We start from the raw sequence: 21939 nt of genomic DNA, 5'->3' as shown, positions 1-21939 counted from the left end.
TCATTAACCGTTTTGTAGAATCCGGAACCCAAGGTGGTATCCTCGGCTAACATTATTTATACCAGATACTTAATGCTGAGTACTAAAAACTGGAAAACATGCTGAAAATTAACAAATGTTGCATGCAAGGCAGATATATGGGCATTACATACCATTTCTTAAATATTATGCAGTAAACTGGTTAACATGGTGTTTATTGTATGACAGTTGTAGGTTAAATCAATAGCAAAAGAAACAAAAGCAAAAATAACGAGGAGGAAAAAACAGATTAAAGAACCTCCAGATGCCTTCTTGAATATAAGACACTGAAAGAGCTGCCAGCCTCAGGCTCAGTTTTCAGACAAGTTTGAGACTGCTGCATTCCACTTCCTGAACACGGCAGCTTTCGATTTTGGCCCCAAGGAAAGAAAAAGCACCTGTGGGAAAAAGATTTGGTTTGCCTCTACACTTTCAAGGCAATGCAATTAGAAGAGACCAAAACAGAGCCAGAAACAAGGTAGCAAGGCTGTGAAATGCGGTCAGGTTGTAAAATCACCCAAACGGAACACCAACATGAAAAATACCAGGCAAATCACATCCAGCCCATCAAAAGCAGGTGGGAAAGTTTGAAATACAAGAGCTAATGCCATCCTCTAGATGAAGTAACCAATAGGTACTTGCCAGGATGAGTCCTAACTGTACTATTTGGGACCCTGATTACAGGTTTCTACTGTCATTACCAAGGAGGGATGAATTGCTTATTAACTCAGGCACTAGGATACAGACTTCACATTGTTTTTTGTGGATAATATCCTAAGGTATTTGAAAAGAAAATGATACACTGTTATTTTTCCTTCTGAAGTGTCTTATCAGTCACACTGTAGTATTTATGGTTCCTGTTTCACAATCTCTTTAAGGGAGTGTATATAGGGAATGCTGCCAAAACAGGTCTTCCCACCTGCTCTCATCTTTTTACCAGCATTACTGAACTGGTAAAGTGAGGATAACTTCGGATGTCTACTAAAGCTTGCTAGGACCCTACCTAGAAAAGATGTTTGAGCAGACTTTTTTCAGGTATTTATGTTTTGTTCCTGACTCTAAGACTAAACTATTATTTAATTTTGTATGTTCCATTTATCAGAGCCCAGCTAATGTAGTGTGGTCTATAATCTAGGATCAAATGTGAGTGAAGAAGACACATCCTGGACAGCGGGGCGGGGGTGGGAGGAGAGGAAATTATAATATTCACTGAAATTAAGGAAAGAGACCCAGCTAGAACTTGAGCTTAACTGAGAATTAATGACAGAGTAGAAAGTAGAGCAAATCACAAAAAGCTCCTGTTTTGGCAGAAAAGTACGGAAAGAATAAAAATGTACCATCACATGTTAATTACAATGCTTGTAAACAAAAAAAAAAGAGGATGATCATTTAAGTCTGTATGTGTGCTGTTTGGGTACAGGTTCCACGCTTGTCTACCAACTGCATCTGCGGTGGCAGATTCTGGCATATTTTTATGGGTGCAAAGGTGGGAACAGACATGCAGGCACACAGGGATGCAGAGAGTGCCAGGGAATGAGGGCCGCTGGAGATGTTGTTGGACCTCGCTCACGCACAGGGAAACCAAAGAAAAGGCTCATTGTCCAGGCTACCTGCAGCAGCGCGTATTTATGCGCACACGATGAAAAGAGCTCCGAGGATCTGAGGAGCGCAGCGTACCGGGCGGCCTTACCGCCCTTCAGCACCCCTGGGCCGGCCGCAGGACGCCCGGGCGGGCCGGTGAGGAGCCCCGGCGCCGGAGAGGGCGGCTGCGGGGCGGGAGGATGCGGGTGAGAGGAGGGCTGCGAGGAGGGGCGGCCGCCTCAGGGCCCGGACTAGGGGGAACGGGAAGGGGAGAGCCACACCGCCCACGGCGGGGGGACGCCGGCCGGGGCCGGCCCCGCGCCTGGAAGGCGGACGGGCGGTCCGGTGTTGCCCCGCAGCCCTTGCGGACCTCCTCCCCGCCCGGCACTGGGGGTGAGGCAGGCGCAGCGCTGCCGGAGGCGGGGGGGGGGATGGCAGCGCCCTCAGGCCGGGCGGCGCCTGTCGGCCGCTCCGCCACGCGTGAGGAAACTTTCCCGCCCGCCGCCTCCCTCGCCCCCGGGGCGGCAGGTCGCCGGCCCGCCCCGGCCCCCTCTCTCCACCCCCCCCGCCATCGCTGGCGCCCACCCCTCGCCTCGGTCGGCGCTTTCCCCTCACCTGAGCGAGGGCGATGCCGGCAGCGGCCCGCCGTCCCGCTCCATCGCTGCGGCGGGCGGGGAGGGAGGGAGGGAGGGAGGGACCAGCCCGGCGGCGGTGACAGCTCCGGAGCTAGGTGAGCGCCGCCGCCACTGAGCAGGCGCGGAAGCGGCTGGAGGGCGGGCAGCCCCCGCGATGATGTGGCCCGTGATGCGCAGCAGCCGCCGCCGCCGCCGCCAACCGCCGCCCCGCGCCGCTGAGGGGAGAGAAAACGGGACGGGACGGGACGGGGCCGCCGTCCCTCACAGCCCGGCCCGACGCCCCCGGGGCCGGCTCCCGCCGCCGCCGCCCGCGCCCAAGGGGACCCGCCGGCTTCCCCTTCCCCGCTGACGCCTCCTCGCCCGCCCTGAGGGGGTCCCTGAGGGGCTCGGTGGCGGCGCGGGGCGAAGCCGGGCCCCCGTCTCCCTCCCTCCATCCCTCTCTCCCTCCGCAGGGGCCCGGCCGAGGCTCCGCAGCCTGGGGAAAACTGGCAGGCGGTGGCGATGCCCTTGCTTCCACTCGCAGAAGCTTTCTTGGCGACCTAGCACAGGAGTCACCGAGGCCAGAATGCTGGCTACTAGGACATTTTTTGTTCTTTCCTGCCACCTGGCTAAAAATAGCTGCCTCAGGAACCCAGTTTTTTAAGTATTTGGGTCAGTTGGAATATTCTTGTTCTTGCCCAGCTGGTCTGTATACCCTGCGCGCAACACCGAGTGCTTAAATGTGAGTCTGCGAGTAACTCCCTTGGCGTCAGCTGCCTGTGTTAAATTAAATCGGAGTCAAGGCCTTGCTGGGCCCTTTTAATCAATCCTCAAAACCCTTGGTTTGAGACACACTTTATAGAAATACGCTAAAATAGTCAAGCCGGCTAAATTTGTGCATTTATCATCATTACTAGAATTATTCCTTGATTGTTGCTCGACACTTTGAAGTAGCAAGGATGCCTTAAGTGGAAGGTGGAAGGGAAGAAAGAGGAAAAAAAGAGAAGCGGTATTTATCTATAGTGACAGCAGCCAAGTCTACAGCATCTCTTTTCCTTTCTATAGACAGAACAGAAGATGGCATGGGCAAGTCACCAAGTGTCTGCCATAAACTGGAGCTAGCTGCTGTGGGGGCGTGTGAAAAATCAGAAACTTAAGCACAGGAGAATGTATTTGCAGCACTGGGGCCAAAACAATCTGCCCTACAATAGCGGAATATACAGCATTGGCCTGAACTCGGAGTCGGTACTGCATTGAATGAAGCAGCCCAAAGCTCAGAGCCATTAGTTCAGTGGTGAATGCTGCCTCAAGCCTGAATTTATCGGGAATTTGGGCTACGGATGCTGTTGTCCCCCTACCCTAGTATATCCATGCCTCGTGTGTGTTCACTTGTTAGGCAGTGTTGGGTACATAGTTGGGCCACCTTGCAACTCAGATAAAGATTACGTCTGCCTCTGTTGCCAACAGGTTAGACTATAAACCTGGGGTTTGGAAATAGCACCTGAGGGTACTATTTCTGGCTTTTCTAATTGCTTGCCTGGTGATCTTAGGCAATTGTTTCATCGCTCTCTATTACAGGTTTCTTGACAGTATTATGCCCTTCCCTCCACTGAAATCATGTAATACCCATGGATGAAATATATCATTTGAGGTTGACACACTGTTATTTCAGGCTGTGTGCAAATTCAGAAAGACTCACTTTTGGGGCCCAAGGCAAAACCCTCAGTCCTCCAGACTTTTCAGTCGTCAAGGCTAGCAATGGGATTTTTCTGGGAAACTGGAATTCTGGAGCACAGTTGAGTAGAAAGGTGCAAAGCAGGGAGCAAATTCAGAGGAATGCACCTGGCACTGCAGGCGGCCTGGCAAAGTGGCAGAGGACACTTGTTTGGGCCGGTCTGTCAGGAAAAGAGCAGTGCAGTCTCTTGCTTGAGGCCTTGCAGGTTTGCTTCTTACTCCTTGGTATTTGTTATGTCTAAGATACTGGGATCTGTTTTGTTGTTTTGTTTTTTTTTTTCTTGTGTTTTTTCTTGCAATGAGGGCATATAAACACCACTTACCTGATTACTACTTTTTCTCATTTTTGGCTTGGACTCCCCGTCTCATCCCCTATGAACCATTCAGTTCTCTTTTTACAGTTTTCACAACGTCTAGGGGACAAACAGATAGGGACGAAAACTGCAGAACAAATCTTGAATAACAGGTTGGCCAGTGTCAACTGAACTTGACGGCTGTGCAAGTTTCTTTTCCAAACGATAATTAAAATTCCCCTCAGGGTCTGCAATTTAATGTTAGGTGGGTTTGCCAAATTCTGGCGGCGAAAATGGGAAAGTTTTCAAAGAGGAGCAGCTGCTGGCAGGCGTGCAAGTAGTGTTGCCCGCTTCCAGCTCGGTTTCATGCTCCTGTTTCTCCTCCAAGTGACGAGATGGACTTTTCATGCCGAGTCGTTTCGTAAAGATTTAAAAATAGTTTTTTTTTTTTTTCTCTGTAACGTGAATCGTTTTCCTTCCTGCATTATTAACGCAGATTGTGAGCCCTGTGTAGGTGCCCGTGCCGGTGACCCGGCGGGGGGAGCCCCGGCCGAGCCCCTCACCCCGCCGCCGCCTCGGGGCGGCTCTAATTCCTCCCGCCCTCCAGGGGGCGCTGCGCCGCGCCGCGCCGAGCTCCCGGCCAGCCCCCACTTCCGGTTCGGTCCGGCGCATGGCGGCGGACGGCGGAGCGGCGGGCCCGGCCGCCTCTCGGGAACTGCTGGCGGTGGGGCGGCGAGGAGGTGAGCGATCCCCCCCGGGGGGAGAGCCCCGCGGCCGAGAGGTGCCGAGCCGCTTTCCAAGCTGAGCTGGGTTCCTCCGGCCGCAGGGAGCGGCGCTGCGCGGCTCAGCCCGGCCGCCCCCCGGGACGGGAGGTTGGGGAGCGGGGGGGTGGGCTCGGCTTGTGGGGAACCCCCGGGCTCTGGCCTCGGGGGCTTTTCAGGCCGCCTGGCTGGTAGTCCTCCACTTGTTATGACACCTCGCGTGGTTTGAAGAGCCACCGTTTTCCCAGGCATGGCTGGTATAGTTCGAGTAAATACGGGGCGGGGGGGGAAACCCCCAAACAAACCTTAAAGTAGCACCCATAGTCGTAACGATATTTCTGTGAGGAAAAAAAATGTTAAAAAGCAACAAAGCTCCACTTCAGTTAAGGGTGAAGGGCCGATGGCTGTGTTGGCGGCCCTAAGAACTGGCTTGTCTAATTAACGCAGATTTTCCCTACATTGTTCGGATTTTACGATGCTACTTTTGCAAAAATAGTTACTTTAGGTCATGAGCATCCCTTTATTGGTCGCCACCGCAGTCACACGCACAAGGGAAGGGATTTCAGTCAGTGTTGCTAGCACACGCTAGCTGTTACCTCGCTATGTTTTGCTGGGGGTATTACAGGTAGTTTCTCGGTGTGTTGATACCTATCACTAAATAAATCTTTGACAAAGACTTTGAAAACAGTGGGAGCCTGTAAGAAGTGACCTGCAGGGTCAGACCAGTGGTTCATATAGCCCAGTATTCTTTCTTCCAGGAACTGCAATAGCAGATGATAATTACAGAGAACTCATTAGTTTAAGGACTGTGTGCTCCCTGTCCTTGTAATTGCCCAGTGTCTGCGGTTGTAGGGGTAGGGATGACAGGGGGTACATTCCTGCTCAGTCCTTTTAGTACCTGATGATGACTCTGCTGCCCTGAACTGGTCTAATTCTGTGTCGAACTCGCTGATCCGTCTGCTTTCACAGCCTCTTGTGGTAGCAAGCTCTAGCCACTCGCTACCTACTACATACAGAAATACTGAGACAAGCACCCCAAACAACCATCAAGAAACAGTATTTGCTGGAAAGCAGAGTGGAATTCCTGGAGGCAGAGACAGTTGAATCCTCATATTTAGTCTTGTGGTAGAAAGGTGGAAAAGTAGCAGCAAGAAGAGAGCCTCACAGTTAAAATGTGACATTTGTGGTTGAGACAGGTAAACATTCAAATACTTTTTTGTTTCCAGGGCTGGAAGAAACTTTGTTGATTAGTTCAAAATGTAGCAGCAAGAAGGCCACAACTTTACAGACAGTTAGGATGCCAAGGAGTAATGGTAAGTAGGTGTCGTGGTTTAACCCCAGCCAGCAACTAAGCACCACGCAGCTGCTCTATCGCTCCTCCTCCTCAACTTGACAGGGGAGAGAAAATATAACAAAAGGCTCATGGGTCAAGATAAGGACAGGGAGAGATCACTCACCAATTACCATCACGGGCAAAACAGACTCAACTTGGGGAAAATTAACTTAATTTATTGCCAATCAAACCAGAGTAGGGTAATGAGAAAATAAAAACCAATTCTTAAAACACCTTCCCCCCACCCCTCCCTTCTTCCTGGGCTTAACTTTACTCCTGATTTTCTCTACCTCCTCCCCTCCAGCAGTGCAGGGGGATGGGGAATGGGGGTTGGGGTCAGTTCATCACATGTTGTCTCTGCCGCTCCTTCCTCCTCAGGGGGAGGACTCCTCACTCTTCCCCTGCTCCAGCGTGGGGTCCCTCCCATGGGAGACAGTCCTCCATGAACTTCTCCAACGTGGGTCCTTCCCATGGGCTGCAGTTCTTCATGAACTGCTGCAGCGTGGATCCCTTCCACGGGGTGCAGTCCTTCAGGAGCACGCTGCTCCAGCGTGGGTCCCCCACGGGGTCACGAGTCCTGCCAGAAAACCTGCTCCAGCGTGGGCTCCTCTCCACGGGGCCACAGGTCCTGCCCGGAGCCTGCTCCAGTGCCGGCTTCCCATGGGGTCACAGCCTCCTTTGGGCACCCACCTGCTCCGGCGCGGGGTCCTCCCCGGGCTGCAGGTGGAGATCTGCTCCCCCGTGGACCTCCCTGGGCTGCAGGGGGACAGCCTGCCTCACCATGGTCTTCCCCATGGGCTGCGGGGGAATCTCTGCTCCGGCGCCTGGAGCACCTCCTCCCCCTCCTTCTTCACTGACCTGGGGGTCTGCAGAGTTGTTTCTCCCACATGTTCTCCTCTCTCCGCCTGCAGTTTCTGTGCCCCAGCAACTTCTTTCCCTTCTTAAATCTGTTATCCCAGAGGCACTACCACTGTCGCTGATGGGCTTGGCCTTGGCCAGCGGCGGGTCTGTCTTGGAGCTGGCTGGCATTGGCTCTGTCGGACACAGGGGCAGCTTCTAGCAGCTTCTCACAGAAGCCACCCCTGTAGCCCCCCCCCCCGCTACCAAAACCTTGCCACACAGACCCAATACAGTAGGACTTAGTTATTGGAACAGTGTCAAGTAGTAGGTAACATCCGTGACAAAACTTTGGCTTCAGTGCTATCCTTGGATTAGTAACGGGACAAATTCTTGCATTCTGTTTTGATGGGTGCTAGGTCCTCCTTTGCTGTTGCACATCACCCACAGGTTAATCATGTAACTGCTGCTTCTGCAAAGCTAGATTTTGCGATGCTAGGGGTGTTACAGCTGTAAGTTTTAGGGACTTAGTTCTCCTTGCAGAAATATTCCTGCTGTCTGCATATAGTGAATTCACCAGGTTGTACCTTTGGTCTTCATTTAGTCAGCTGCTTTCAAATTGATGCAATTTCTGGAGATCACTTTCAGAACTTTATTTTTAATGAGTGTGCTGGCAAAATTAGTAAGCCAGATCATATAACCATTCATTAATAACAAATTAATTTGAATGCATTAAGAAAACTTTTTTCTTTAATCGAGCTATGCTCCTTCTTCCTTTGACTAAGCTACATATAGGTTGCTAACATTGTTTTCTGTGTAACTCCGTGCATAAGAGGACATAGTGTAAAAATTGTTATTCTTTGAAAGTAGTGTATCTTCAGGAGTTTTTCTCTTCATTAAAATATACGACAGTTCTTTAGTCTCAGATTGTTCTTTTCCAGTATAGAGTTGTTGCTTTTTTGCTGATCTGGGCTTCTTATCTCTTTTCAGAAGTAATGTCTCAGTATAAAATATTTGGTGTATAAAAGCATTTAATTTAAAACAGACTCCTGTCAAATTATTATATTTTTATTTTGTGATTGAGCTCAGATTTAAAGAGTAATACAAAAACCAATTTGTTACATTGAGTTTTCTTGGATAAAAGTCTCAACAAAGATGACAGTGTTTCAAAGGTAGATTATACCTGTTAGACTTCTGTGGAGCTCACTCGGAATAGTACCTCTTACTCACGGAGAATGAAACCGGTGATTGGCTCATCTGCATGTGTGGAGCAAAGATTATTTGAAGAAACTGGAGTTGGGAAGTCTCACTGAGCTTAGAGGGATATTTCTGTAGCGGATAAGTGCTTTATGCTTCAAAATAGAGCATCCGTCTCTCTCCCACCGTCTTCAGTTCAGAGCCCCTACTGATAATTGTTGAACTTTCTTTAGTGTAGCATGACATCTGTGGCATCTCTGCCACAGCTAATTTTTCCATCTTCTTTGAGACCTTCAGTCTATACTTTGTAACAGGGAAGAAAGGAGGACATAATTATATTTCCATTGGAGATAATACTGATGTGGAAGTTTCTCAAGATGGTACTCAAGATGTATTTAAAACCATGGAATTTACAAGCAAGTTTTCTGTAAAGTAGTCACATTTTGTTTTAAGAATCCAAATGGAATTGTTGAAGTGATTTCTTCCTGCACCACATGCTGACCAATAGATTTTATATCTTTTTGCTGTTTGTGTCTTGGAAAATTGAATACTGTAATAAATCCTTCTATTAAAGCATCTTAAATATGGTAGACAGCTGGAAATTACAGTTGAAATGGAATCCGTTTAAATGCTCAGATTTCTGAGGTATAAATGTATAAACTAATGGGCATCTGTTTGTATATATACATGTGATAATTATTTCTTTTTCAGTTTTGGACCGAGTACAGAGCTTTTTACCGCAGATGGCCCATGCAAATGATGAGCTGAGAAGAAAAATGGTAACAGCACCGGCTCATCAGTTTGATATTGAAAATCTAGACACTGCAACAGAAAAAGTTATAGAAATGGTAAATACTTTCTATATTTTTTATTTTATAAATTAAATTTAGATGTGATTAAAATAATTCTCTGATCTTAGAATGAGCTAATTTGATAGATAAGCCTAAATCTTTACCATCTTAGTCTGCGATCTGTAAATTCAAAACATAGATGTAATAAAAATGCTTATTTGGTTCAAATTTACTACTTGGTTTTCATACTTGCAGAACTTAATGACTGGGGATGAAGTAGTTTAAGGCCAGAATAAGACATACTTTTGAATCAGCAACTCTGAATCAAAAGTAAGTCACAAATTGTATTTTAAATGTCTCATGGGTAATTTGGTTTAGAAACTGGATAACGTAAGGCGTAGAAAGGCATAACAGAAGGCTTTAGTATAAGAGTTAATAACTGGCTTTCAGCTGTGCTTTGTAGGTATTTTTAGGACTGGCTATAGGTGTTGGGTTTAGAAAAGTTGTTAGTGTTGTTGTGATCCTTTATGGCTGGTATTTGTCTGTTTATTTACATTCACATCAATATTTTCTTTCTCTTTTTTAACTGAAGTGCTGCAGCCACATGCTTACGTAAGAAAATTTTAGTATGAGGGTGATGCGTGCGATATGCGCATGTCCCAGGCAAGTGCCTTCTGGCCTGCAGACCCACAAGATAAAAGGCAGAAATAAGGCAGCCTGGGGTTTGGTGTGAGCTGTCAGAACAATTTATTCGGCACCGGTTGGATTCAGAGTTCTTGTAGATTGTACCCAGCCTACATGCAGTAGGTTGTCCAGTGCTGGTATATGCTGAAGAATTCCAACTAAATAGTGAGAAAACAAAGTGGATCGTGAAAATTGTTTGTTTCAGTATGCTGAAGTGGAATGGGTAACTTGGACAGGATTTTTTAAAGATTTTTCGTGTGACAGTGTCTGACAAGTATCTTGGCTTTATAATAAGCAAACAAGGAGACCTAGTGATTAATAGCTTAATGCTATTTGCAGATCACTGAAGAAATTTATTTGCATCTCAAATTCCTGTATTTTGCTTTGCTGTATATGGGAAGTTTTTGTGGTGGGGATTATCAGTTTAAGACAGATATTTTCAGAGAGAAAACCAAATCTTAAAAATCGTGGCTCTGCATATGGAAATATACGATCACTTTTACTTCAAAAAATATCCTGGTGGTTTAAACTACTTACTATTTTGCAGTAGTTGTAATGCCATGAACACTACTAGGTTATAAGATATGAACTATATTAATAAATATATATACACACGTTTGTATATGTGTCATGACCACTTATACGCTAAATGGTTTCATTTGAATTCTTTACTGAAAATTAAGTTTGATACCTCCTGCTCGTCAGTTTAAGTACCTGATTTAGACTATCTGAGTTCAGCTTTCGACTCATTTCTCTCTTTGATAATGATAGAAAGATGGCCTTATATTTGTTACAGGGCAATATAAATTACAATTTAAATATTTAGGAATCTGTTCATGATATTTGTCATAATCCTAGGAGAACGCAAAAGTCTTTCTAATTGTGGTTGTGGTTTTCTTGTGGTAGTAGGCTGTTTCATGTGTTTGCTTTATGTTTTACTCAAATGACAGAAGTGGTATAGAAATGTGTAATGTGTTAACTAAGGTCTTTTTTTCCAGAATGTGGCTGTAGTTGAACTGAGTGATTCTGATACAGATGAAGAAATACTAACTTCAGAAGATGAATCAGAATCTGAAGATGACTGTACAACTAATGAAGTGACAATAGACAACATTAAGTTTCCTAAACAAAAAGGAGAAAAGGGCAAAATAGAAATTTTGGACAGCAAAGTGAATGAGTAAATCAATTTTATTTTACTTAAAACAACCCAACAAAACAAAACAACAAAAACCCAAATCATGTTTTCTTACTTTGAAGACTTGGCCCTTAAAACTACCTTGTTTCCCAATGTAGCATCATCCCTCAGGATCATATGAAATGCTATAGTTTACATGGTGGAGAATTCAGGATCCACTCATGACTGAGGCAGGCTGGATTTCTGAAGAATTAAGTACGGTTTTATTCATCAAACAACATGAAAATGAACTTCAAATTAGGTTAGACTAAGAAAGCAGCTAGAATTTGGGGTACTTGAACTAGTTAAGTTAAAATTATTGTTCTGTTGCTTTGTTGAAGAAAGATTTTTGTAGTGTGCTGGAAGTTTTTGCTTCAAGGGCAGGACAGAGTTAACTAGGGAAAAAAGCTTTGTTTTTTATATTCCATGTCCTGTGAGGTGTTATGTACAATGTCTTCAATATTAAACATTATCTTAAAGTACATTAGAGGTATGTCTACATTGCATTCATGACAATAACTGTTGAACACTAAAGCAGTGGCTGAGGTCATTTCAAGATGAGCTAGCATGGGTAAGGACAGCCATGACTCAAGAGGGAGTTCAGCAAAGGATCACTTACCCTCTGTGCCTGCACTGAGCTCCGTATCATTACGGGTGAGTTACTAGCTCCTGTCTGGAACATTTGTGGCTGGAGCGCAGATACCCTCAGGACTTACACGGTCAACTCTGCCTCTGTGGTGTTACAATTGCTTTAAGCTACACTTTTCATCTCCTACTTTCCCCGCCACATTTCTGTCCTCTCCATTTAGTTGACAACTGTCACTTCAGGAGAATAAAAAGGTGAATTTTCAGCTGGGCTGTACTTGTGTTAGCTTGAAACAATTGTGAAGCCAAAATCCGTGAAAGTTATGTCTCATTCATACTTACCTCAGATTGATCAAATACAATGATTTGGGCTGTTGTATTTCCTTCATAGATCGGTCTGCACTTCAGAAGTATCTACCATGCTCCTGGATGTCATCGTTTGTTTCTTAAAGGAACTTTATATTTTCTATACCATTAAAGTAAAATTTTCTATATTGTATTTGCTCAGATATTAATGTCATGACTTGAAACCTGCAGTTATTTACAGGACTTATTTTGAATTCCATACTTAAAGCTATAGTTTTAATATCTGTTTCTGTAATATTTGTGATAAGAAATAACAAGGATTCTGGTCTTTCTTTCACAATGCGGCTTCTTAAAAATAGAAGGGGGCATGATTTACTGGGATTAACTGATTACAACACAAAATATTTTAGGGAGTGGGAAGGATGGGAATCAAAGAATGGGACTGCTATTTTTAATGGCAGCCCACAGATCAGATTAAGCTTTGGGTGGCATTGCACTCTAAGAAGAGCAGGTGGTCTGAAGTTGGCTTAGTTTGTTAGATGAGCTCTCAGTCTAAGGAAGACTCTTCAAACTGAAGAAAGTTTGAAAGCCAACATCTTAACTCGGACATTTTACAAGGGATTTTCCTGTAGATTAAAAAAATTATGAAATACAAAGTAATAATAATTCTGTATAAAACAGTGATAACAGTCCATGTGCACAGACACAAAAAGTGATTTTAATCTGTTAATGTAACCACCTTTCAAATTGCAGGCAGATCACACGTTCGTATCAACAAAAAGATAGAAAATATTTTCAGTAACTTTAGCTTGATATGCATAGTTTAACACCAATGTCGAACTCTGTATGTACTATACAAAGATCATAGTAAGTGCACTTTCTTGTATTGATTTACTTCTTATGGCACAAAGGTTTTCTGTACTGCTGAAGAATCACCAGAGCAGAATGATTAATTGCTACTGTAAAACTTGAACTGGTTTATAGCAAAAATGGCATAGTCAGTATATTTTAGTTCAACTTTAGAGAAGCCTAATGACTAAGGATTTATAATGGCCATGTAAATACGTTCACACAAATAAGAAGTAGACATGTGAGAACTCATTCTTCAGTTGTATTTAAAAAAATAAAACCAAACCACGTTCTTGGTTTTTGGGGGAGATTGTGCTAACAACTGCTGCTGCATAATGTAAAGAACTTCAGGTTAATTTCCAAATGCTTTTATCTGTCAGCGAGACTAAAATTTGGATCTGATTTATAGAAACTTAGCCACGAAATGGGTGTTTTGTTTTGGGTTTTTTTCAGTTGTAGCACTGCAGACAGCATATCCTGTGCCTGGTATGAAGTGCTTCATGGAGTCATTAAGATTCAAACTCTGCTGAAAGTTTACTTTCCAAGTGAGGCTGTTACTTTAGTATTCCACAGTGATAGCCTTGGTTCTGAGATATTCATGAAGAGCTTCTTCACCTGTACAAACACAATATTCACCAGTTAGAATGGCAGCTAAAAGAGAATGTTGTCAGAGACGTTAACTATATTATTAAGAAAAAAATCTAAAATGCTTTAGCCAATATTTGAGTCCTTAAGGAACAATGGAAACTGATTAACTTACCCTCCCACAGAGATTTACAGAACTGGTTTGACAAGAAGAGGCCAAACCCAACAAGTGGAAAGAAAAAGGGGCTGGAATTTAACAAACCACCTGGGTGGGACTGAAGCAGCAGAAGTTTCTAGATGGCCACTGGGGGCTCATAGTTGAATTTATGAACTTTGGTTTGCCTATGTTGAAGTTTCTAGGTAAAGAAGCTGTGTAAAAATTGGTAATCTTTTTTTTTTTTCCTGATACTATTACTCATTTTGGTTTCAGGAAATGTCTGATACTTGCTAGAGATTCCAAAGGCAAAAATCTGTTGTGTCACTGAAAACATTTTTTCTTTCATTTTTCTTTGCGAGGAGGCTTGATCTGTCCAGACTTGTAAAGTTTCTTTGACAGACTAGACTTCACTTTTTCTAAAACTGGTTTTGAAAAGAAAAGATTTTTCTTTGTGGCTGTTGGCAAATTTTGATGACATTTTAAGGCATAAAAAAGTTTCCCATGCTCTTACAAGTTTAGAGGTGAAACCTAAATTAGTGTTCTTTCTCAGGGAAAGGAAAGAAGATTTTGGCCAATACCTTTGCTGCTTGACAGCATTTTGTAGCCAGTATGGAGCTCTGGACAAGCTGTAATTTGACTGCTCTGAGAGGAGTCGGAGAGGAATATTGTGCATGCTGGAGCATTATTTAGCAAATGTACAGGAAGGGCTGAACTGGAGGTATTGAGGTGGGACAGTCGTAGGGATGGGAGAGGAACTAGATTACTGTAATGGGAAGAATGTAGGAAATGCATCCATAGCTCACGTTTCATTAGAGGCAGTGTACACAGGTAAGGTGGTTTTTTTCATGGATTTGGACTGTCAGATGAGAAATGAGGGAGGGAAAGAATGACTTACCTAAATCTTTCCCAAAGCCAGACTGCTTAAATCCACCAAATGGTGCTGCCACATCAGTTTTGTTATATGTGTTAATAAAAACTGTTCCAGCTTCTAGCTTTTCACTGATGTAGAGAGCTTTGCTTATGTCTTTTGTGAAAACTCCTGAAGCTAAGCCATACTCTGTGGTATTTGCCCGTCGCAGCACGCCGTCAACATCCCTACAGGGGAAAGAAATCTAATTGCAGGTAGGTAAAATAAACAAGTGTTAGCAACCTTCTGCCTTCAGTGTCACTGAAGCACCTTCTCCCATGCTCGCTCTTCTCCGGTTAGTCTTTTTAAGGACAACTTACTAAGGACTAATCTGTGTGTCAATGTGACAGATCTATGGAAATTCATACCCTTGCTTCCAACTTGTAAAGCGTGTAACCTTACATTTCAGTGGTTAAGATCTACATGAAGAAATGTCAAAGGAAAAGTTGCAGTATGCATACCAACTTTGCTCAGCTATGGTACAACTTGGGGATTACAGCAATACAAAAATACTTGTAAAACTATTAAAACTAGCAGTCTACAAAATACACAGAGGGATTTTCATTTGCAACAGTAATGTGCCAATGTTACACAATGCACAACAATGCTATGTGGTCTTTTGTGACAGAGAAAAATAAGCGATTCCACTGGAAAAAATACACATTTTGTAATTTGATCAAGCTGTTGCAATTACCACATCAACTTCAGTAAAAACATTTCACTGAATACTAAGTCTTATTTAAGAACTGGCACTTACGGTTGCATTCTATCCTGTCACTGCTAATAGCATTAGTTCTATATCGACATGGAGCAGGATACCCCTTGCTAATAAGGGTGTTTTCTGTGAATTTAGCTGGAAGAGGATCTAGGGATTCAGACTGGTCTTACAAGATTTAACAAAATCATACTACATATGCTATCATTTCTACACGTAGGGTGAAAATGAGAAAGTTTCTAACAGTAACCAGCGGAGAACATACCCATTTTTAAATTTAGAAATCACCATCACAGGACCAAAGGACTCTTCCTGGGCAATATACATATGGTCTTCAACATCTGTGAATACAGTGGGTTCCATGAAGAAACCTAAACAGAGGATAGAGCATCATTTGAGCATGGCGAAAACGCTTCACAGTTTGCATTGTCCAGGCTGTCTCTCTTCCATATTTTGAGGTCATAGATACATTGAGACTTGAAAGAGAAAATACCAGGATTGATATGAATGAAGTATGAACGGAAATGCATGTGTGGAAGCACCAGACAAACAGCAGAAAAATGTTAAAATAATGGCCCGTATTGATCAGAGCAACAACATGGGCTGTTTCTGCCAGGCCAGAAGGTGTGCATGCCGCAGCCCAGGTGACTCCTCAGGGGAAGACCCTGCACTCTGACAGCAGGTAACAGCATGCCGCAGAGGCCACTCTTGTTATCCGACAAGAAGATAGACTGTAGCCATAAAGATCTGTATATTCCAAACAATGAAAAAACATGCAACTGGCAGCAACTTTGCCTAAGATATATGGGTCCTGAAGTAAAGAGAATTCTGAGGCAAGGGACCGCCTCATAATGACTGTTCATTTCTGAAGGGTGTAAAGACCTGTCCAAAAGCTAGTTCATCGTTGCCAATCAAGAACTGTCCTGGTGTTATACACAAGCAATCCTGGTCACCTACATCTTGGTGAGTGACTGTATTCCAGTTTGAGTGGGTAAAATCAACTTCAGAGATTTTATATAAATGCTGCCCCCTTCCATAAGATTTCCCATTTAGTTTTGTTACACTGATTTCGTATAGTTATGAATCTCTACTTTCATTTTATTTAAGGATACGGTCATTATATTTTGAAACTCTGATGCAAATGTTTCTCCTTCAATATTGATATAGGACAGATGTCCATGAGAAAATGTTGCTTTCATGCCGGCTCACTAAACTTAGCATACATATTGTCTGTATAGCAAAAAAGGCTTTTGATAATAATACCTTACGCAAACTCTGCTAGTAGTTTCCTCAGTCAGCTTTAGTGTTAGTGTGATCTAAATGGATATAATTATACTTATGGCTCCTCACAGTTCAAGGGTGTTGCAAAAAAAGCCTCAATGCCTCACAAGCAACAGGTATAAATGAACAAAAGATTTCCATACAGACTAGATTCTGATTCAATTTCATATGTTACGCTTCAGTTGCACAGCTTCTCTTAATATGAGACTTGAAATCCCTGTTCTCAAGTGGTATCTTGGGCTTACCTGGTACTGTTCCCACATTGCTACTTCACATATTGCAGCAGAGACAATCATGATGGCTTTTGTTCAAAGTGTAAAAGTTCCAAACACCTCTGAACATTATTTTACCTGGTCTACGTACTTGTCTTCCTCCATACACTAGGGTGGCTCCTTCTTTTACTCCAGTTTCACAATATTGCAGCAGCTTTTCCAAATGTGCCTTGTGATTTTGTGGACCGTGATCTGTAGATCTATCAAGCGGGTCACCAATTTTCATCTTTTTTATTTCTTCTACCTATGGGTTACCCAATGAGAATGAAGTTACATAACGTGGCAAATAGTTGTTAAAGTGACCCGTGATTCGGGATACTTCACGTTTTGTGCTATGAAGTTAGGCTCAAAGAAAGGGCTGGGTTCTTAGAAAGTGGAATGCTCCTCCCTTTCTAAAATGAGACTTTGTCTTATGTTTGATAATCTCTGGTTACTTCTGAAAGTTTATGATGCTGTTTTCCTGTATTCATTCTCTTCTGCTTTTAAAATAGGCATGTAAAATGTTAGCTTTTACCAGTGGTAAATGAGTTATGACAGTGATTTCCTGTTCTTGAGCTAAAGAAATGAATTCTCCAGTGGCACAGTGTGGTGACTATTGGATTTTTAATAATAACCTTTGATTTATTCTAGCTACATTTCCAATATGCCTTTTTTTTAAACTTCACAGCAGCCTTCAATCACACTGACCTAAGTTCAGAAATTTTTTTCATCTTACTTTCCTAGTCAAATATGAAATATCACTGAAGGTACAATATCTATTTCAATGTCATTTATGTGTGCATTACTGATGAAAATATCTCCCTTCAGTGCCTTCCTTCTAACCCTGTAAGAGGTTCCCAAGAAGCTGCATTGCCTATCATAAGCAATAATGAGAAATTAAACAACTGAATATAAGAAGAAATGCAAGTGTCTGTAAAAATACTGGATCTTTGTGCCATAGTAAAGTATCTGTTTAAACTTTAGTCCTTGATTATCTTACCACTTTTCTAACAAATTCATCATGGATTGATTCTTCCACAAACAGCCTGCCAGCTGCAATGCAGTTTTCTCCTTTGTTGAAATATACTGCTCCCATACCCTGATCAGGGAAAAAAACATTAATATTTATATGCATCCTTTTGTTCAGTTTCCCATTCACTCTGTTCCCTTGGGTTGCATTCTGTGTTTGTGACCCTCAAAGCTTAATGCTTTATGTGAAGAAACATCATCAATGCAACAAGCAGACTAATCTTATAACGGGCAAACACTTCCATGGAGACAAATGGCTCAGGATGAACCCATTAGCACTGCTCTTTCCATTTCCATCAGTGTTCCACAGAAACACCTGCTGCAGCGTCACAGAGAAGAGGGCTGGCAGCACAACCACTGAATATAAAACTGTGCTAATCCACTGAGCAATATTGCTCGAGTCAAAAGTCACATGTAACTGGGTGAACATTGCTTAACTCTAATCTGCAGAGAACCTCCTATGTCGAGTGTGGATTCAGACTCTGTGTGGTTTGTGGCTTTTTGTTTACCAAGAACTGATACTTGCCATTGTTTTTTCTAGGGCGGTAGGGGGGTGGGGGAAGGAAAAGCAGGACAAATAAAATTCCTAAAATGCAGTTTTCTGGCAGCTGCAAAGGCCTAGGGTCTTGGCATTAGTAGGTATGACTGGGATCATGTGCTAGTGTCAAGTGTGTGGCAAAAAAAGCATTGTTTCACAATCATTTAAAGCCATCAATGCCAGGTATAGCTCAGGCCAAGCTCTGCGTCACCCTCTCACTTCTACAGCTGAGAACAGTGGTGAGGCCAAGGAGTGTGCTGACTAAGTTTCAGCTTTTATTATTTTCCACATATACTTCACTGTACAGTCACTCAGACTCTCATCCTGCCAAAAGACACTCCAAAAACAGGGAAAGTGTATCATGATTTCTTCCTGGTAGCAGTAGCTGCTTATGCTGGTTTAGAGAATTCACAGAATTAGCACTTTGGGTAAGTACAGTGTGGAAGACCTTTGTTTGCCTCTTAGTGAGCAAACTGCATCTGTTGTCATTTTGATGAATTAGATTACCTGAGCAGGAAATAAGCTCCTTAAATCCACTGAATTTCTCATTTGCACATCTTATTTATGAACTTTAAACACATTATGGTGGGTTGGGAAGGTGGATTATGATGATTGATGGTGAATTAAGAACTATATGGCAATAAGGAGCTCAATGTATATTTTAACTCACTTTCAGGCTTTTATTTTTTAAGCGCTTTTTTTTTGAGTATCGGATTTTGACAAATCAAGTTTAATGTGTTAACTTGGGTAGTGAAAATACTTTCCAGCTATATTTCTTTGTTTTGTTGTATTTCCTAATGTATATTTCTTGTAGTACTGATCTCTGCCTTTCTGGTGCAGCATGAACAGTTTAATTGTGCTAGCATAAAGAAACATCCTGTAGAAAAAGAGTCTGTTTTCTAACAGACTGCATGATTTTTCATGCAAGGGCTCCCTACTGCAGTTTTTGGCAGTATATTGCAGTACTGTGAGGATGTATTACAAAGGCTTTGAATATATTTTACTTGGAAGTAACCTTACCATTTTTACAGCTCTGTCAAGTTCACAGTCACTGAATATGATCAATGGTGATTTACCACCAAGTTCAAGAGAAACTTTCTTCAGATTAGTGGCTGCACTGTGAAAAATATAAATAATCATATAAAAATAACTTTTAAATAGCTTATTTCACTATTTCCTTTCAATCATATCTAGTGAAATTGTATAAACCTTTATTTTCCAATAGTGACTTAGTAAATTCTACATAAATGTAAACAACCATATGTAGTTATGCTTTTCTATTACTGCTACATGCACAATATAGCTAATAAGATACTTCAGAACTAGATTAAGCAGTCTTTATTTATGAATCTTTTGCTGAGAGTACCTCTTCATGATCTGTTTACCAGTTGGTGTTGAACCAGTGAATCCAACTTTGCGAACATCTGGATGTTCAGACAGGTGCTGTCCCACTAAGCCACCTATTGGGGTGAGGAAAACAGTTTAACTGGACAGTACACAGGCAATTTTTACTACTCCAGCAGCAGGACTGTAACACAGAAAGAGCTAACAATATGTCAGTCAAGTACAATATCACATACTTATCTACATTTTCAGCTTTATTCATACGACTATGAAAAATATATTAGTTAACTTGGATGACATTAGTGTCTCCAAATTCCCCCATGTGGACTGAAGAACTTCCTTCCTAATATTCCACTGTAGAGTGTAACAATCTAATTTGTAACAGAGCCTGCCCCATACAGTTACTTTGTCACTTTTCTTCCTTAGGGGAAAGAGGAAAATGGTGACATCAGGTAACACGGTCTGGTCCATGACTTACCTATAGTGACCAATACGCATCTTATCAGCTTGCTCTAGGTCTCACAGTCACATTTACATACTTCCAAGTGATGATGAGATTAGGAGAAAAAAAATGAATCAAGTGAAACATGTTTCTCTGTAATACATTCTTCTTCAGAGTGTTCATGCTATTCGTGTGAACTTGTAGAGGGTATATAGGCTGAAAGCTTTTACCACTAGCTAGAGTGACATATAGATGACATATAGATTTTTCCAATTCTGTTCTGGAAACACGTGAAATTGCTGTATGACATAGATGCAAGCCCACTACCTATGAAGATACATGCACTTATGTAACAGGTCTTCAAAAAGGTAAAATGATAGTTCACCAGTTTTAGCATGACATTATCTTGCCAGAAAAATGATTAGCTGAAGTTTTACCTGAGCCAGGCAGAATATTTATAACGCCCTTAGGAAATCCAGCTTTAGCTGAGAGCTCTGCAAACTTCAAGGAAGTCAGAGGTGTGACCTAAGTGGAAACATTTAGATTAGGTGTCCTATTTTAATTAAATGCACGATGATATCTTTTACATTCAATACATCTTAATTTTGATACAATATTCATCTTCTTACTCACAGTATTGACAAATTAAAAGTGATGGCTTCTTGTAGAAAAGAATTCATTCTTGAAAATGAGAGTAGCATCAGAGCAGAACCGAAGACAATCAGTACTTTGTATCATCATGGCAATTTGTATTATTATACATGCAATCTGTATTATTATACATGCACTTTAAAACATATGACACGGTCAACCTATGGGTACATGTGACAGGTCAATCTATGGGTGAAATCCGCTAGATTGCCTGAATTATTTTGCCTGAACAAATAGAGGAAGACCTGAGCCATCTGTACATTCCTTTTCATTTTTACCTGAGCTGGCTTGAGTACGAGTGTGTTGCCTGCAGCCAAGCATGCTGCACTCTTCCATGCAAGCATCATCAGTGGGTAATTCCAGGGGATAACTATTGCACAGACACTTCAGGTAGGGAAAAACAGGGAAAGATTACTTTTTTGATGGCAGCATTTGAATGGCTTTTCTGTATGTCAAGGCTGTCACTAAGAAGAAAAAATTGACACTTACCCTATTGGCTCTTTCTTGGTGAATGTTAGATTATGGTTTGGCCGGGCCTGGTTAATTGGAATTGTAGCACCCTAAAAGACAGAGGAGGGACAAGTCTTGGTACTGTTTAATCGTTTTTATTACAAATATATTTGCCATGTAAGTGTGTTTTGGAAAGTCACAGAGTAGGCTTCAAAACCAGAAGCATTTTTGCATCAAAGAAAGGGGCAGGGATGCTTCTACTGTATGATTTCCTACTGTGGATACTGTAGTCAACTCCTGATTTTCAGCTGGATGAAATCAAAACATAGATCACAAAAGTATGGAAGAACATAAAGTGAGGGACTATGGACGAAAAAAAGCTGAATGATATTCTTGATTGTGGATCTTAAAGATACTTGAGGAAATGCTATTGAACCTATGCCACGTGCTGTGCCATCAAGCAAACTCAGCAGCCTTGGTCAGAATGTAACATAGCACACAAGTATCTGCACTAACGTGCATGAAGACCACAACGACATTCTGCTCCATGAATAATCAAGAGCTGACTAAGCACGCATATCCACTGTGACACCTCAGCTGATTTCTCAGACATTTAGATTCACATTTTAAATCCATATTCTCCAACTGGAAGCATACTGTCCTTTTGTATTGCCAGGGAGACCCATTTTAGGTAAAATTTGAATTTTGCTTTATTTTTTGATTCCTTGATTACTTTTGCTAACACTGCTTTTTGGGAATGTGTCAGGAAAAAAAAAAGTGTAGAGAAGTAGAGAAGCACTACCATTGATTATTCCCTTTACATATTCACTTG

The 21939-nt window shown here is 42.5% G+C and overlaps 3 protein-coding genes across 3 annotated transcripts in view; 1 reads left to right on the top strand and 2 right to left on the bottom strand.

The window, feature by feature from the left end:
- SLC41A2 (solute carrier family 41 member 2) overlaps positions 1-2470 on the bottom strand; it is a 56573-nt gene extending 54103 nt beyond the window's left edge. The window contains exon 1 of the mRNA XM_030041426.2: positions 2215-2470. The gene's annotated coding sequence lies outside the window, so the exon portion shown is untranslated. The remainder of the gene's footprint in view (positions 1-2214) is intronic.
- A 2416-nt stretch (positions 2471-4886) lies between these two features.
- On the top strand, positions 4887-11499 carry NOPCHAP1 (NOP protein chaperone 1). Its single transcript, XM_030041073.1, has 4 exons — positions 4887-4980; positions 6228-6314; positions 9080-9216; positions 10842-11499. Exons 1-4 carry the CDS (start codon positions 4911-4913, stop codon positions 11022-11024), a joined length of 477 nt encoding a protein of 158 aa, XP_029896933.1. The 5' UTR covers positions 4887-4910; the 3' UTR covers positions 11025-11499.
- A 1105-nt stretch (positions 11500-12604) lies between these two features.
- Positions 12605-21939, bottom strand: part of ALDH1L2 (aldehyde dehydrogenase 1 family member L2) — a 36455-nt gene continuing 27120 nt past the window's right edge. Inside the window, 10 exon segments of the mRNA XM_030041070.2 lie at positions 12605-13372; positions 14395-14594; positions 15387-15492; positions 16753-16918; positions 17654-17752; positions 19241-19337; positions 19587-19680; positions 20444-20531; positions 20936-21041; positions 21147-21217. Of these exon segments, the coding sequence (XP_029896930.2) occupies positions 13317-13372; positions 14395-14594; positions 15387-15492; positions 16753-16918; positions 17654-17752; positions 19241-19337; positions 19587-19680; positions 20444-20531; positions 20936-21041; positions 21147-21217 (1083 nt within the window). The 3' untranslated portion in view covers positions 12605-13316.

The sequence above is a fragment of the Aquila chrysaetos genome, chromosome 17 (genome assembly GCF_900496995.4).
Source record: "Aquila chrysaetos chrysaetos chromosome 17, bAquChr1.4, whole genome shotgun sequence".
Classification (NCBI taxonomy): Eukaryota; Metazoa; Chordata; class Aves; order Accipitriformes; family Accipitridae; genus Aquila; species Aquila chrysaetos.
Note: the sequence above shows the minus strand (reverse complement) of the source record. Positions and strands in the feature narration are given on the sequence as shown.